Source organism: Bombyx mori, chromosome W, assembly GCF_030269925.1.
Source record: "Bombyx mori chromosome W, ASM3026992v2".
Classification (NCBI taxonomy): domain Eukaryota; kingdom Metazoa; phylum Arthropoda; class Insecta; order Lepidoptera; family Bombycidae; genus Bombyx; species Bombyx mori.
In genome coordinates, this window is record NC_085135.1 from 7689891 (window position 1) to 7707717 (window position 17827).

At 52.9% G+C, this 17827-nt stretch overlaps 1 protein-coding gene across 1 annotated transcript; it reads right to left on the bottom strand.

The window, feature by feature from the left end:
- Positions 1-313: 313 nt before the first annotated feature.
- Positions 314-14741, bottom strand: LOC134201734 (skin secretory protein xP2-like). The gene is made up of 3 exons (XM_062676981.1): positions 14386-14741; positions 1684-1748; positions 314-318 (listed from the first exon to the last, which is right to left on the bottom strand). Exons 1-3 carry the CDS (start codon positions 14739-14741, stop codon positions 314-316), a joined length of 426 nt encoding a protein of 141 aa, XP_062532965.1.
- Between the last annotated feature and the right edge of the window lie 3086 nt (positions 14742-17827).

Here is a 17827-nt window from a genome sequence, read left to right on the forward strand (position 1 = left end):
TACTGGTACTGAAGTTAACACTCCAGTAATTTCAGTATCGGAGGCCGGTATGCTTGCTTTTAACCGAAGCTCTTCTAATAGCTTCTTATTTTGTAAGAAAACATTTGCGTTATTGGCCAGGTCAAAAGTAATACCAACTTTAAATTTATTGATTGTTCTCAAATGTAAAACACCTGAGACGCCGTGTTTGCGAATACATTGAGAAAGATACATGCGGTCTTTGTCAGTGAATGTGCGATCATCAACTATATGAGAAAGAAATACGATAAATTCATTTTTGTTGGAATTATCCGGATACTTCCTGTGATAATTTTCAACCTGAAAAGGTTTATACGGATCAATTTCTGGTGTAAAACTTTCTGAGTCCGAAGTATTGGAAAAGAAACAATTTTCTTCCCCTTCGTCCGTTTCGCTCTCATCTTCCTTCCTCTTTTTTTTCCTTTTCCCGCTTCTCCTCATAGCGAATTATTTATACAAACTTATCCACCATATACTATGAAATTATTTTACAAAACAATACACTAAATTACTATGTTAAAAATATTTAAAACAAATTTTAAAATTCAGTGCGCCTAAATTTTTTCACGTTTACGCGCCAAAAAAACTTTTTTTTTTTTTTTTTACTTAAACTAAATTACACAAAATATTAAACTTCTTTGTCATTAATACTTGTCACATCTTTAATAACAAGTAACTTGGGAAAATCTTTCAAATGGCTCATTTCCTTTATAAAATTGTTTACAAATCGTTCATAGCGCTTGCTTTTAATTATTACGAGCACGTTTATTTTGATTTGCTTGCAAAAACGTTATAATTCTCTCATTAACACACTTACGGTAGACAACGATTGAGAAATTATAAAAATTGCTGATTTTTCAGGCACGAATTTGCAATTACCATTATCACTAGTAAAAAGCTTGATTTTTTCTATCTCTTTTAATGTATTTTTATTACAAAATAGCATCAATTCAACGCCGTCAATTGGTCGTTTGAGGATTTCCACTACTTTAGGTTGATCAGGCCTTGGAGTAGAGGATACCTCCGTAGTCATGTTGTTATTGTCACAGTCAATACATAACCTACGAGCTTGTACTCTTGTCATGAACGATACTACATGCTGTTGCATTTCCTTTAAGCTGTTGGATGTAAAAGGTATCCGGCTCAATGCATCTGCAGCTGCGTTGTGCAAAATTCACATGATTATTTATAATATTTAAATAAATATACCCCATAGACTCTAAATTAGAACTAATTTCTTCTATAATTATCTTATCATGTTGTACTAAATTCAATAAATTCTACTAAACTAGCTGCACTATCGATTAATAAATTAAGATCGATATTACTATTTTTAAGTTGACACTTAATTACACAAAAATTACTATAACTAAAAATCGAATGAGTGCACTGTTTAGGTACGAAAAAACTCTAAGTTGTCATAATTATTTGCGTTATCGTTGCGCAAGTTGTCTTGGACATTGGACTCTTGCGTATTATGCTGTACACGCTGATTATTCATCGGCCGTCCGCGAAAATGCTGACGCTGGCGTTGATCGCCTGAGTGTTTACCTCGATTTACGATATGTGAAGTTCTTTGACCTTTACTATTTTCATAACAATTATAGTTACGATTATAATCTAATTTCTGATCTTGAATTTCTTGATTCGGTTGAGTCAAAATACACTCCAATTTACTATATTCTTTTTGAGCTTCCTCTAGTTTCTTAAAACCTAAATCTTCTGTACGCCTATTTGGACCAAGTTTTACTACATATTCTCTTAAATATTTTAAATTAGCATGAAAATCTCGCAATTATCGTGACATCATTTCCGTAAACTAAACATAAAGAAATTCCGCATGAACTAAATAATAACAACATATACTCGTAATAGAGAACATTAAAATAATGAAAAAAAAAAATTACAATATCAAAGCAAAAACTTACATTGCAGTAAGCACGTATTTACTGTCAACGTATATGTAGGTCATGACGTCTTACGTAGCATGGGTGAATGAACTCCTCAGCATTGGACTCGAGCTGACTCCTAGCTGCTCCATCTCGGACCCGTACAATTTATCTCCCGGCGCCTTGCATATCCTCTCATCATAAGGCTTTAGCATTCTCCCGGCTCCCGGCAGCAACACCCTTTTCTGTCTTCTTCTATTGTTCTCATCGCTTCATCCAAATCAATCTTCTGTGAGGGTTTTTTTTTCTTCTTTTTTTTCATTTTCGGTTATTTGAAAATCTTCTTTCCTCTTCTCGTTTTACAAACTTCTATTCTTCATAATATTCTTCATAATTATATTTCTTCATATTTTATTTAGCTACTCTCGTAATTTATGTATGTTGCAAAATTTTAACTGCTGGCTAAGGGTCGCCATGTATTGGAGTGTTGTAGGTGAAATAAAAGGGAACTGTTCAAGTCGACAATTCGTGTAATACTGTTATAATTTAGTGTGTGCAGTTACAAATATAAGGTTAGGCGAGCTGCACACTACACCAGTACACGGCCGCAGTCTTTCTCGATATCGAGAAGGCCTTCGACCGTGTCTGGCATGCGGGACTGATCCACAAGCTGGTGCAGAACACGGACCTCCAGCACGCCTACGTGCGACTGCTGGGGTCGTACCTGGAGGGAAGATCCTTCTTTGTCGCGGTCGAGGGCGCCAAGTCGTCGGTGCGCCCAGTCACGGCCGGAGTTCCTCAGGGAAGCGTCCTGGCACCATTCCTCTACGCTCTCTATACCAACGACATTCCCACGCTCGAGGGAAACCTTCAAGCGTGGGAAGTAGACGTGAAGTTGGCGCTGTTTGCCGACGACAGCGCCTACTTCTCGTCATCCAACGTCCCCTCTGCGGCCATTTCGAGGATGCAGATGCTTTTGGACTTACTGCCCCAGTGGCTGGACCGATGGAGGGTCGCGGTAAACGTGGGGAAGACTGCGGCTATGCTCTTTGGTCCGGTCCGCACAACAGTCGTCCCGGGACAGCCCAGTCTTCGTGGCGCTAATGTCGAATTTAGATCCAGCGTCCGGTACTTGGGGGTCGATATCAACCGGAGTTTGAGGATGACCGCCCACGCAATGTCGGCGTTGGCGGCCGCTCGCTATGCGAGATTCCTCCTCCGGCCGGTGTTGGCTTCCAGGTTGCCGGTCAGGACTAAGCTCGGCATTTATAAGACGTATGTCCGTTCTCGTATCACGTACGCAGCTGCGGCCTGGTATCACCTCATCCCGCAGGGTATGCGGGCGAGGTTACAGGTCCAGCAAAATCTGGCTCTTCGCACGATAGTCGGAGCAGGGCGTTACGTCAGAAATGACGTAATCGCCCGGGATCTAGATGTGGAGTCGCTCGAGGAGTTCATCCGGAGGCTAGCTCGTAATCTTTACAAGCGGGCTGACGGTGGACCCCACGAGCATCTCCACAATTTAGCTGCCTTGCACGCCAGACCACCTGATGGTCGGGCGCTACCAAGGGAGCTACTGGAACCCCCGGCTATGGTAAGATAGTCGGCTTAACCGGAGTGATATGGGAGTGCTCATAATGAGTGCCCCCATGGGACTGAGCTGTCCACACTCGTCACTTCCCCCCACATTGTTGGGGTGCCCCCTTATGGGGACCCATTTTCCACCCCCGAGGGTGGACCACTCCCCCGTTTGGGGAGTGTTTTAAGTCGGCTCCTCCCCATGACGGACCTTCCCTTCTGGGGAGCCCGGAGCGGGTGAGCGCCTTACTAGTGCCGCGGCTCCCCCTCTGATTTGTAGAGGCGGGGCCGCGGCATGGGGCCGGTGGCGGGCCCCTCGTATCCGCTGACTGTTGTCCTGTTGTTGTTGTTGTTAGAAATAGTAGTGTAGTTTAGTTTTAGTTAGCCTGTAGTTAGTCAGTAATGGAAAAAAAAACGCATTAGGAAACAGAGGACAGCAGCCGGCGCCGGGTTTTTTTTTTTTATTTTTTTTTTATTTTTTTATTTTTTTTTTATTGCCCTTGTAGGCAGACGAGCATACGGCCCACCTGATGGTGAGTGGTTACCGTCGCCCATGGACTTCAGCAATGCCAGGGGCAGAGCCAAGCCGCTGCCTACCGGTGTCACCGCTGCGGGCATCGAGCCGTCACCAGTAGGCTTAGTGCGAGTTTCAAAAATGGAATCGAATGACTCGCATCGACTGTACGCTGTTCACGGTGAAACGTGCGGAGCTCTGAGTGCGAGTTAATTGATTTACAGGACGTTTATTCATCTTGAGAAGCGATATTTTTTTCTTTTATATTGGTAGCACGCAAGGTTTTTTTTAAGGCGTTTAATTGAAATGCCAAGCTTTCTAACGATATTTATAATTAGTCGGGTAATGGGTAATTATACCTTTTTTTTTTTTTTTTTCGGGTAGAGGGCCGAACCTCCTACGAGGTCCCCGCGCAAATGGGGCGCGCGGGGTATGTGAGACTCAACGATCTGCATGGTGTTGTGAGCAGACCGCGGGCCCAAGGATTTTAGGACCCACCCACTAAACGACTCCCCTGCACTCTTACACCCGACGTCCGATCCCCTCCGAGGTCAGAACCCGGATGAGGTAGGGGGGCTACCGCGGTCAACACTACAACCAGACGGCGCGGCTCACCCCAAGGACGCCCAGCCGACGGAGCCTTTGAGGCGAATCGAAGGCTCTGAAACGTCGGCCGTCTCGGTACGGCAGCCCGTCGGGCCGCCCAGACGGTGCCGCTGGTGTCCCGGAATACCCCGCTGGACCAGAACCAGCCTGCCGGGTCGGGACGCGATACACCGTCGACCGGTCGCTCTATTCACTCCACGGCAGCGCGCTAGAGTGCTGGTAGCGCGCCGCGCGGCCTCGCCCCCTCAGGTCGCCCCTTGACCTTCACCGGGGGGAGGCCGCCACCTACAGAGGCCGGGACGTACGGGCGTTTTTTTTTTTTTTTTTATGATTGAAAGTTTACTGGTGGCCCGAAGGCCTTTCCAGTTTCACCAGGACAGGTGGGCGAGCAAAGGCTCAGCCAAGAGGGGTGGGATTTGCTAACAACTGCCCGAGCGCCTCCGAAGGAGACCTAACAAACAACTCAAGAGCAATTGTTTCGCGAATGAATCTACTACCGGATCGGAATCGCGACCCGCTGAGAAGATCCGGCGAGAAACTCAGCGGGCTGATGCATGGGTTAGGTTGCACGTCGACCTCTTTGTCGAGTTCGACGAGTACGGTTACCGGGGTCCCTAAGCCTGCCCCTAGTATTAGAGCTGAAGGCATCTAATGCAAAGGTTATTGGATCTGATGGATCCGTAAGGACGTGTCTAGGGCGTCGACGGTGACTGGCTCCTGCATGATCAGGATTCGGGGAGTAGTCAGCGGCGGCAACGATAAGGCGATTATCATGACGCATAGCCTTATCGAAGTATCGTTCCGACGCTGACTTCATGTATTTCCGAATTGATTCGAGGCCCAGGTCGTCGTGTAGGTCAACGTTCCTCACGAACCACGGAGCCCCGACAGCTAACCTGCAAAAGCGGGATTGTAGGGATTGGAGGGTGTCTATGTGTGTGCGGGCCGCGTGAGCGAACACCACACTCGCGTAAGTCATGACGGGCCTTATGCAAGTTTTGTAAAGTGTCACCTTGTTCCGAAGGGACATTTTACTCCGCTTACAGATCATGGGGTAGAGTCTACCGAGAATAAACGCGGCACGGTCACGGACTGATTTTATATGCGGGCGGAATGTCATCGATGCATCCAGGGTAACGCCCAGGTACTTGACCTTCCTGGCCCAGGGTATGGGTTGTCTAAAGAGAGTAATCGGGGGTGTGAGAATCCTCCTCCTAATCCGGGAGGAAATCCGTGTGGAGCTTCCCCTCTGAAATAGCACCGCAGTACTTTTCGCTGGGTTGATGTCTATGCGCCATTTTCGGAACCACTGTCCTAGGGCTAGGGCTGCGCTCTGAAGCTTCTTCGCGATTAGGGACTTATTTCTACTAGAATAGTAAACAGTCGTGTCGTCGGCGAATAAAGCTAAATGGGTCGGCGGCGACCGGGGAATATCGTTGACGAATAAGCTAAATAGGAGGGGTGAGAGGACAGAGCCTTGCGGGACTCCAGCTGTGAGAGGTCGTGGGGAGGAGCGGGTTCCCTCGACTCGATATCGAAAAGAGCGGTTCGACAAGAAGTCCCGTATGATGAGCACGAGACTATCCGGCACGCCCATGTTGAATAGTGTGAAAATCAAACCATTGTGCCAGACTTTGTCGAACGCTTTTGCGACGTCGAAGAAGAGAGCTCCCGTGTATAACGGTTTTGGTCGATTAAGCCCCACAAGAATGTGCTCCGTGAGGCGGTGCACCTGTTGAACGCATGAGTGATTTGTACGGAATCCGAATTGTTCATCGATGAGAATGCCCTTGGATGAGACGAAATCTCTGAGGTGCTTGTAGAGCAGACGCTCATACAGCTTGCCTAGAGACATGAGGAGGCTAATCGGGCGGTAGCTCGTCGGATGATTTTTTGGTTTACCGGGTTTATATATGCCGATAACGTCCGCTTCTTTCCACACCGCGGGAAAGATACAGTTCGCCATAGCGGCATTGAAAATAGATGCCAACGTCACGATGAGTTGGACGGGTAGAAGTTTAATAACGCGGTTAGATATACCGTCGGAACCGGGAGCCTTGCGAGGACGTAGGTCTTTGATCAAGTCTTTAACTTCCATCGGGGTGACGGGTGGTAACGCATCCGAGGGTGGCAAGGAGGCTCTGCGTTCTACCTCACTGTCTACTAATTCTACATGAACAGGGTCCACGGATTGAGTGCTGGGCGTGCACTGGGTTTGCAATGTATCGGCCAGCAGCTCTGCTTTTTCGTCATCATCAAAGGCCGCGAGTCGGCCTGAGGGGCCTACGAGGGGGGGCATAGTTGCTACCGTATCCGATTTGAGAGTACGAGCTAAGCGGTAGTAAGACCTTTGGGAGGGCGCGAGTCCTTCTAAGAAATCAGACCATCTGGCATCTCGGACTTCGGCGATGTGAGACTTTACGTCGCGTTGGTGGCACGCATTCGAATACGATTTTCCGCGGTAGGATACCTGTCGTAGGCGCGTATCGAGGCGTTCTTAGCTCTAAGGAGTTCCCTAATATCGTCGGACAATTTGAAGCGGTGAAGGAAGTCCTCCGCTACAACTTGTTTCGATGACCTATCTAATGTCGAGGTGATGTGTGATGTTAAGATGTCTATGGCTTCAGCGGTATCCTGAGGAGACGGGGTAGAGTCCGGGTTAAACGGGAGCGATGGTGGATCAGATTCAGCCAGGCTGATGCCCAGCGTGTGCCAATCCACCACAGTCCTCGTGACGGGAACGGAATCGGGAGCGCGACCGAGCTTCATAACGACGGGACGGTGGTCTGAATCTAACTCTGAAACTACTTCGATCGAGTGTAAGCGCAGAGTTACGTTTTTTAATAACGCTATGTCGAGTATATACGGGCGATGCGCGATATTTAGCGGGTAGTGAGTCGGGGTTAACGGAGCGACGATATCGAAGGCGAGATCATCGACTAACGCGTCAAGCCGCCTGCCATTCGGGGTTGTGGTGTGTGAGTTCCACCTGATGTGTTTACAATTTAGGTCGCCCGCCAGAATGACAGAGCTCCCCATACCGAGCAGCGCCTCGATATCACTGCTTAGAACGATCTTATCCGGTGGAAGATAAACGGACGCGATAACGATCGGCGCGTGTCCCGTCAGTGAGATTCGGCACACTGATGCTTCGATATTAGCGAGCGCGGGAGGATCGAGCGGGACGCAATGCAGGGCTCTTCTATAGTAAATGACGGTACCAACACCACGGGCAGAGAGCCTGTCGTTCCTGACAATGTTATAGTTCGCGATTTTAGGGTCACGGCGCGCGGGCTTAAGTAGGGTCTCCTGCACTAAAAAGATATCAATTTGATGGTCACGCAAAAAGTCAGACACCTGATCACGTTGATTTGCGAGACCGTAAGCGTTAAAAAAATCCTATCGTCACGGATAGGGGCTTTATTCTACTTATATAGTGAGGGGAGGACGTACGTATTTAATGACGCGTATACGTCGGCGTATTCCTGCACAACGGCGATAAAGTGTTGTGCAGTGGAGGCAGCGCGAATGGCGTCGCTCAAAGCGTTAACGCGCTCAAAGTTGATCGACTGAAAGAAGTCGATCGCTAAAGCGAGATTTTCGGACGCGGTCGGAGGGCAAGTCGCGGGAGAGGGACGAGTCGCGGGGGCGGGACGAATCGCGGAGGAGGGAGTTGTAGCCGTGTTCGTGTACGGCAACGGTTTCGCCCAGGCCGAGACACTGGGCACCGCCGCCGGAACGAACGCTGGCTTAGCCTGCGACGCAGAGGGTGCCGAGGCTTTGATGTCTGGGTCGGAAGCTCGGAGGCGGTTTTGGCGGGCGACGCGGCGATTTATTTTCGGGGCTCGGGGGCATCCGCGGTAATTTGCGGGGTGACCCTGTGTTCGACACAGGACGCAGCTAGGCGGTTCCGTCGCGGTTTTTTGATCGCGAGTGCATAGGGCCGTGGCGTGATCGCCTAAACATTTGACGCATCGGGGGCGCGCGTGACAGTTACGGGAAGAGTGCCCATACAATTGACAGTTATGGCACTGGCTAGAAGTGCCTTTTTTATGGGGGGCTTCGACAGCGATACCAGAGAGCCTACAGACGGTCTGTGTGTTAAAGATTTTCTTACCCTCGGTGGTAGGCTGGAGAGCGACTAGAACCATATTATATGGCTCCCTACCGCGACCGGTGTGCATACGGTGCACAGAATTCACTGGTAGGCCTTGTTCTAACAGGTCGACTTTTACGAGCTCTATATCTAACTCTTTAGGGATTCCGCGTATTACAACGCGGAGTTCGCGCTCCTCCAAAAGCGTATAAGTGTGGAAGCTTATACGCTCCTTACGGAGGTAAGAGGTGAGGGCCCTATGGTCATCAGATGAATGCACCTTTATTTGGATGCCGTTCGCGAGGTTACGGGCATTCGTGAAATTGATATTTTTGGCCTTAAGGGCCAGGGAAACTCGATCCCAAGCTGCCTTCTCTTGAAGGATTACCGGAGGAGGGGACTGGGTTTTATTTTGTGCCACCGGACGCGGCGACGGACTGGCACGGGCTGGAGGCGCAACGGGAGTCTGGGGGCGGGGGCGCGACGCGTTCGCGGCTTCGCTAATTTTAGCGGCCGCGGGAGCTCGAGACTCCGCGGCACGCTTCTTACCCTTTTGTACCAGGGTAAATCCATCCGTCGATGAGGCGGGGGCGAGGTCGACCTCCATCTCCGAGTCAGAGTCGGAGGACGAGGAGGCGGGCGCAGGTGACCTACGAGCAGGTGTTTTGGAGGGCGCGACGGAGGCCGCGGATGATCGCACAGCTGGAACGGTGGCCACGGCGGACGACGCAGCAGTTTTACTCGCCAGTATAGGCGACGCGGGAACGGCAGGCACGACGGAGGCTGCGGTGCTCGATGTAGAAGCTTTGCACGCAGGTACAGGCGACGCAGGAGCAGCGAGCACGGCGGAGTCTTCGAGAGAGCTCGCAGTGTGATTGGCCTTGAAAGCCAGAAACTCTGAGGCGAGCTGTGGATGACGAAGTCGGAGGAATTCCGCGAATACAGCGTCCATGATCGCTGAGTACCCAGGTGGGGCGGCCCCGGGTCTTGAAAACACTCGCCTTGCAGCGAGGCCCCAACTTCCCGGACCTGAGCGGTTCTATTGAACACAGGTGGCGATGCGGCGCGATTACTACAGGACAAAGAAAAAACACAACAAAACGGAAATAACAAAAAGAAACAAAACAATTAAACACTTCCAGGAAAAACACTTGGTCGGTACCACGAACACAGGCCGCGCGAACAATGGCCGGGCTAACAAAAGCCGGGCGAACAAAGGCCGGGCGATCGAGTGGTCGATGGGCACGTCCGCACGTGACGGGTGCCTCTATCGGAATCGACGTACGGGCGTATTCCCGCCTCCAGCCCCCGGCTCGACGGCGACGGATCGGTGCGGAAAGGGAAGAGCTCTCCCTCTCTCGCTCCGCCGCCTCCTTCTGCGAGATGGTGGACTCGCAGAAGTCGAGCATCGCCTTCCAGGACGCGTCGCTGCCGAGCATCGTAGCCACGACGCGCGGCAGCGAGAGGTCCTCTCCAATGATCGCGACGAGGGCGGCGCGTTGCTCGTCGAATCCAGAGCAACGCGCCAATGTATGTTCCGCTGTGTCTTCCTCGTCGCGGTCCGCGCAGTGGTGGCACTGCGCCGTCGGTTCCCTTCCGGCTATTTTGAAAAGGTACCGGCCAAAACAACCATGGCCGGTCAACATTTGCGTCAGCCGGAAGGTGAGGCATCCGCGGTCGCGGCCCACCCAGTCCGCGAGAACCGGGCGGACCGCCTCGACGGTACGGAGGCCGGCCGACGGGTCCGTCAAGCGGCGAGACCACGCCTCCAGCACGGACCGCCGAGATTGGAGCCTCCGCGCTCGAACTACTCCTTCGCCGGGGCGCCCTTCCCCCCTAGAGCGGAGGTCGCTACGCCACCTGTAATCGGCAGTGAGCGCCTCCGCCTCCATGTCCCAGGGTGGCGCCCCGGCGAGCAAGCACGCCGCCTCGAAGGAGACGGTGCGGTATCCTCGGATCGCCCTGACCGCGATCGCGCGCTGCGGACGTCGCAGCGCCGCGATGTTCTTGCGGGTCAGGGCGTGGCACCATACGGGAGCACCATATAGTGCCATCGACCGCACCACCCCCATGTAGAGGCGGCGCGCCACCTGATCGGGACCCCCGACGTTTGGAAGCAGCCGGCTCAGAGAGCCGGCCGTCGCCATCAGTCGAGGACCCAACTTCTCAAAGTGAGCGCGGAAGTTCCACCGACTATCCAGTTCGAGGCCGAGGTACCGAAGACCGGTCACCCCGACCCCGACGCGGACGCCTCCGATCACGAGGTGGGCACCCAGAGGCGGCGCTCGTCCCGGCTCGTGAAATAACAGGGCCTGGGTTTTGTCGAGCGCCACCTCGAGCCCCAACCGTTGGATCCTAGTGACGACGTGTGCCACGCCTGCGCACGCCAGACGGGCAGACTCCCGGTAGTCCCTCCCCGGAGCCACGACCAACGTGTCGTCCGCGTAACAAATTACGCTCAGCCCGGGGAGAGGACCCCGTATGACGCCCCGCAGGACCCTGTCGTAGCCGATGTTCCACAGCAGGGGGCCCAGGACAGACCCCTGCGGAACACCGCGCTCGACGGGGAAGCGGTACATCGCCCCACCGTGTCCGATGCACTGGATCGACCTGCCCTCGAGGTAGGAGCCGATCAGTCGGCGGAGGTATGCGGGGACGCCGTGATACTCCAGCGCCCCCGCGATCACTGACCAGGGCAGGGTGTTGAAGGTGTTCCTTACATCTAAGGATAACGCCATCGCCACCCCGCCCCGGGATACGGCTTCGTCGGAGAGGGCCCTCACGCGCAGAATCGCGTTGATCGTCGAGCGGCCCTCCCTGAAGCCGTATTGCTCCGCCGAAAGATCGGGACCCGTCTCGGTCAGGTGCCGGACGATGCGGGCCGCGACGATTCTCTCGAGCATCTTGCCCGTTTCGTCCAGCAACACGATGGGGCGATAGCCCGCGGGTGAGTCCGCGGGGCGCCCGTCCTTCCGCAGAAGGACCAGTCTGCCCGTCTTCCATTTCGACGGCAACCGTCCCGACTCGAGGCACGCTTCGAAAAGCCCCCCGAGCCGGTCCCCTAGGGCCTCGAAGGCCAAGCTCCAGACCCGGCCGTGAACGCCGTCAGGGCCGGGGGCCGTGTCCTTCGCTCTCATTTTGGACAAGGCCGCATGGATTTCCACCCCCGTGATAGGGGGAGGGGGCTCCTCGACAGCGGGAACGCTGGGGCGACGCGGAGGCGTGCCCCATCTGGGGGGGCTCAAAGTCCCCCCCCCCCCGCTGCCGGCGGGAAAAGCGCAGAAACTATTTCCCGCAGCTGCCGAGGCTGGAGCCGCTCGGTCACCGGGAGCGCCCACGGCTGCAGTTTCCTGCGAACCATCTTGTATGGGCGCCCCCAGGGATCTTCATCGAGCGACTCCAGGAGAGTCTTCATGCTCTGCTTCTTGGCCTCGCCGATGGCCAGCTGCAGCGCCGTCTGCTTTTGACGACAGTCAGCGTGAAGCCGGGCCGCCGTCTCCGCGAACGTAGCGTCGCGACGACGGCGGCGGCGGTGGCGTGCGCTCCGGCGGCGCGCCCTCACGCACTCCTCACGGAGTCTCGCGATCTCGGGCGACCACCAGAACGCACCCCCACGTGGTGCTCGGGGGCCGACCCGGGGCATGGCGGCATCACAAATGTTTGCCATGGTGCCCCGGAACCAGTCGACCTCCGCATCCACGTCCGCGAGCCGCGCGGGTTTTGGCGCCCACGCAGCAACAGCGGCCGCCTCCATCAGCAACTCCTTGTTCATCCTTTTCAAGGCCCACCTGGGGAACGAACGGGGCGCACCTTGCGGGAGCTCCTCCTCACCGCGGGCGCCCGCGGCTGACGACGACGACAAGGAGGAGGCGGAGAGCTCAAAGCGGACGTATCTGTGGTCCGAGAGCGTCTCCGCCCCCTCGAGTACGCGCCAGCCGCGGGTGCGGCGCACGGCGGACGGGGACGCGAACGTCACGTCCACGTGAGATTCCCCGTTCCACCGCACGCAAGTCGCGACCGTGCCTCTGTTTAGGAGACAGAGGCCGGTCGCGATCGCCCACTCCGAAAGGGCCTCGCCTCGCGCATCCGTGCGGGGGGAACCCCAAGCCGTGCACTTGGCATTGAAGTCCCCCGCGACGATGACAGGGCGGGACCCGAGGCGGTGTAAAAGCGCCTCGAGCCCGCCCAGAAACCGTTCGAATTCGGCGAGGCTCCTGTTCGGAGAAAAGTACTCCCCGATCACGACGGTCCCGTCGATCCTAGCCGCGACGTACCCGGGTCCCCTGGCCACCATATTCAAGGGGGGTAACGCCGCGGACTGTCTTAGTACGATGGCCACGGAGCCGTCGACGTCCCCCATCCAGCAGTCCTGGTCGGTGGGGACGAAGTACGGCTCCGCGGCGACAGCAACATCAATTGACCACTCCGCCATGGTGTGGACGAGGAGATCCTGTGCCCTGGCGGAGTGGTTCAAATTACTTTGAAGGAAGCGATGGACGCAACCCATTACGGGGCTACGTCCATCGCTCCCTCGTCTGTCCCGCCCTGCGGCTCGACAGCAGCCGCGGCGGGAACTGACTCGCCGGCTGCCCTTATTGCAGCCGGCTCTCTCCTCTTTTTATTTTTCTTTCCGCCCCTCCTCGTTTTTGTAGAGGAGGGGGCGGATTTACACGCCGGGCCCCCGGCCCGGTGGTCGGCCTTCCTTTTGGCCGCGTCGCACAAGACGCAGTGCGGCGCGGCTGTCGTGCAGGATGCAGCCTTGTGCCTTGTGCGGCTGGCCGCAGCGGAAGCACAGGTCGCTGCGGTCCACTGTCGAGGGGCACTTGGCGAGGCCGTGGCCGGTGCCGAAGCACCGAAGACAGCGCCACGGCCTGGCATCCTGTAGCTGCACGTGGGCCACTACCCAGCCCACGCGCAGCCATCCTGGGCTGTCCGAAGGCCGACCCTGTGGAGGAGTGGCCAGGAGGTTCGCCGTTGCTACCGGGCAACGCGCCCACGCCGTCCGGGTTCCGGAGTACGTCGCCCGGAGCTCCCCGACTTTGACGTCGGCGAGGGCGCAGTTGCCCTGCGACGCGATGGCCGCGGCGACCTCCTCCTTCGTGGCGCACTCGTCGAGGCCCGTAATCTTCACCTCCGCCATTTTTACGGGCCGCGCGATGCGCACCACCTCGGGGTCCGGCAGGATCTCCCTCAGCCGGGCCGCCAATTTTTCGGCCGCGACGTTGGTGTTCGGGCAGGGGCACTCTATGAGACGGGCCCCGTTGGCCGTCTGCCGGACCTTGTTGCCCCCCTCCACGCCGAGGGCGTCCACATTCACGCCGCCGCGCGCCTGGGTCATCACCTCGTGGTAGGTGATGCCCTTTTCTTTGCCGGCCGGCAGCAGCTCCACTACCACTGCAGCCGACCGCGGGGCGCGCGGCCTCCTTCGTCCGTTTCGGCCCCTCGGCTTCGCTCGACCCTCTTGGCGGGGAGCGGTGGCCGCAGGGGCGGGCTTGGGGCGCGGCGCAGCAGGCGCCGCCACTTTCTTGGGCCCACGCCGCACTACCGTCGTCCAGGCCTCTTCCATATTGGCCGGGGCAGGGGGCAGCGGGCGGGGCTGGGGAGTCGGGGCCGGTTTTGCGGCGTTGACGTCCCCCTTCTTTTTATTCCGGCTCCTGCCGGGCCCTGCCTTCGCAGGCTGGTACGGGGCAGGAGCGGACGTCGGTTTCTTTGCGGGGGCTGGTTTCGAAGCCCTCGCAGCTGCAGACGTGGAGGCAGTCGCAGCGGGAATCTTCGCAGGTGTGGCTGACTTCTTGGGGCCGCTATAAGTTTTTGCGGCCACAATCCTGCGGGGTGCCGGTATAGGGGCCTCGTTTTCCGCCTCGTGAGCAAGGGGCGGTCTTGCGCGCTCGACGGTTGAACTTCTTGCCTCGAGTATTAGGAGCTGCCGTCTCTGCTCCTCAGCTTTCTGGTTTTCTTCCGCTTCAGGCGGAGGAGGGGCAGGGGCCGAGCTGCGTTGCCGCTCCATGAGGTCGGCCACCATGGTCCGCAACTCAGCCATGTACACTCGCAGCTGCCCATTCTCCGCCCGAAGTTGGCCATTCTCGATCGATACCTCTTCAAGGCGGGCATGCAGCAGGGCCACTTCCTGTCGCAAGCCCGCCGTCTCCGTCGTTGTGGTGCGGTCCACGACATCCTTTATCCTTTCTTCTAAGGTGGCCGCTCCGGATTTTAGGGCCCGCACATAATCACCCTTCAGCCCTTTAGCCGATTTTGTGGCTATAGTGGCCACCATATCTTTAACAATATTACATGCTCGGAGGGGGTCAGAAGGACCCACCTCCGTTAGGGAGCGCTCAAGGCGCTCGACCTCTCCCATTTTCTCTCTATTTTTCGTCTCACGGCAGGGGGCCCTGGAATGCGCCGAGGAGGCAGCAGCCAGTCCGCGAGGAAGACTATCGTCACAATCAGTGGCGGGCGGCGCCGCAGCAGCCGTCCCCTGGGGTCTGGTTGGTACCCTTGGGACTGGACTCCCTCCAGCCATTCATCCCATCGCCGGGCACCAGAGCTTAGGATTGGGGTATTTTTTAAAGAGGTTTACGTTCTCGCGGCCCCGTGCCTCGCGGCAGCGGCCCCCGTCCCCCACACGGTGAGGATTACGGGTTGGCCGGCAGCCCGCCGAGTGCAACGAGCAACACGACAGACCACCGCCCGACGCTCAAAAGAGCAACAACCACGAAGCCACGCCGGTATACCGGTACCCCCCTCTGGAGGGCGTGCCCCTGTAGCCGAAGCCGGGGACATGGCGACCAGCGGCCGGAAGATGCGTAAGCAACGCCGGCTCACTTCTCCATCGAAAGGCAGGCCAAAAGTGGCCCACCATCTCCCATGGGTTACGTCCGAAACGGGTCGGACGTGACCCGAAGAAAAACAAAAAGGGGGAAGAAAGGGGAAAAGAGAGGGAGCCCGAGCGTCTCCAGGAGGAACACCCTTCAGCGAGTGAAGGGCGTGGAGAGCCCGCAACTCCCCCTGCTGGTTTTGGTCCGCGTCATCCGATCTCTTTCGTTGCAAAGCCTAACTAGGCTACCCTACTCCTACACCTAACCTACCTCCCTAACACCTAAGAATCCTTGCAACGAAAAAGATCGGACGATACCCCTGGGAGTGGGACTGTTCCCAGAGGATCCCGTTATCCGCCACCTACGGACGCGCCCGGTGGAAGTCCAGCAAAACTCCCCCACAGACGGAGCCCCCGGCCACGCAGAGTACGCGCCGGGGGGCCCGCCCAGGTCCCTCGGGATGGGTAATTATACCTATGCTTAGTGCGAGTTTTTTTAATTACTCAGTCGATGTTAATGTGATGTTTAATTTGTGTGAGTTTTTATCAGTGCCACCTAGTGGTAAGCTTATGAATCTCATTTTGTGGGAGAGAGAAGGTTTGTTTATGTTGCTGTCTCATGTATCGAATAGCTTTACCGAAGTGAGCCTTTCGATTATTGTATGTGCGAGTGCGAGTTGCAAATTAATGGATTTTGAGAGTATTTCTTCACTTTCAAACAAGTTAAGTAGTCACTAAAAATTTAGCCGTAAAACCAATACAATATCAAGATTTTTTTCTTTCTTTTTAATAATAATGTTGTTTTTTAAGGTTTTATCTATTCTAATGGTTTATACACATATATTTTTTCGGTTAGAAAATTTTATAGACGTCTAGCTAGTTGTAAATACATATTAATTATTTGCTTTTTCATTTAATTCTTATTAAATCATTGGTTTTTTAAAGAGTTGTTTGATGAGAGAGAGAGAGAGAGTGAGATAGAGTATTCTTTATTGTACACAAAATGAATAAATATTGCGAAACAATATTAATAAAAAAAGAGTACAATTCATGGTCTTATCGCTAAGAGTGATCTCTTCCAGACAACCATTAGATGGGCAAGAATAATTTCGTAATGAATTGCACACTGTGTACCTATCTATTGAAATATATACACACACACAACACACACACACACACACACACATACACACGCACATACACACACACACACACACACACACACACATATATATATATATATATATATATATATATACATATTTACACATACGTACGTACAGATATATATGTATTTATAATTATATAGAAATTTGAATAATGTAATAATAATTTTGCTTCTTTACACATTTATAAATAAGGATGGATGCTCGTAATAATTTTAGTATATTTGGGCCACCTAATGAAGATCATCAACACTATTACCGTAAATACAATCATTTTATAAACGTTCAACGGGTAAATGATTAAACCTATATAAAACATAATTTCTTTAATTAAAAAAAGCTGAAATAATTACCTATTCCAAGATTAATTATGTTAAGTACCTATGTCTAAATATGTAATTACAATTAAATAAATCTATACTAATATTATAAAGAGGAAAGATTTGTTTGTTTGTTTGTTTCGAATAGGCTCCGAAACTACCGGACCGATTTGAAAAATTCTTTTTCCATTAGAAGCCGACATTGTCCCTGATGAACATAGGCTACTTTTTAAAAAAAAAAAAAAATTTTATTTTTTTTGGTTTCATGTGTGTTTTAATGTTTCCGAAGCGAAGCGAGGGCGGGTCGCTAGTTCTATAATAAACTTCTAATTCTAATACTATTCTATTAAAGTTACTAAAAAATTATGTTTATGCTGGGCAGTTTTCGTGTATTTTAAAGGTTACGCCATTACGGCAAAGTTTGTATACGAAATAGCACCCTTAGAAGGGAAGTGGTATAACTAAAAAAATTAAGATTAGTTTTATATTTCAAAACACTTATGTATTATTAAGAACCTACATTTTAAGTAATACGTGAAGCAAAAATGTTGTACCCCTTTTTACGAAAATTGCGCGGACGGAGAAGTATGAAATTTCCCACACTTATAGAGAAGTAGTGCAGATTGCTAATATTTTTTTTAATTGTGCATAAACAATAAAAAAATAAACTAAATCAATAAAAAAGCCTTACACACAATACCATGTATTTGACACACACACACATGCATTTATACTTTTCTTGTTTATTGATTTATCAATCTGTGGTCAAATTGAGAATAGATTAATATTTTTTGTCTTTAATATTATTTTTATATAATGTAGC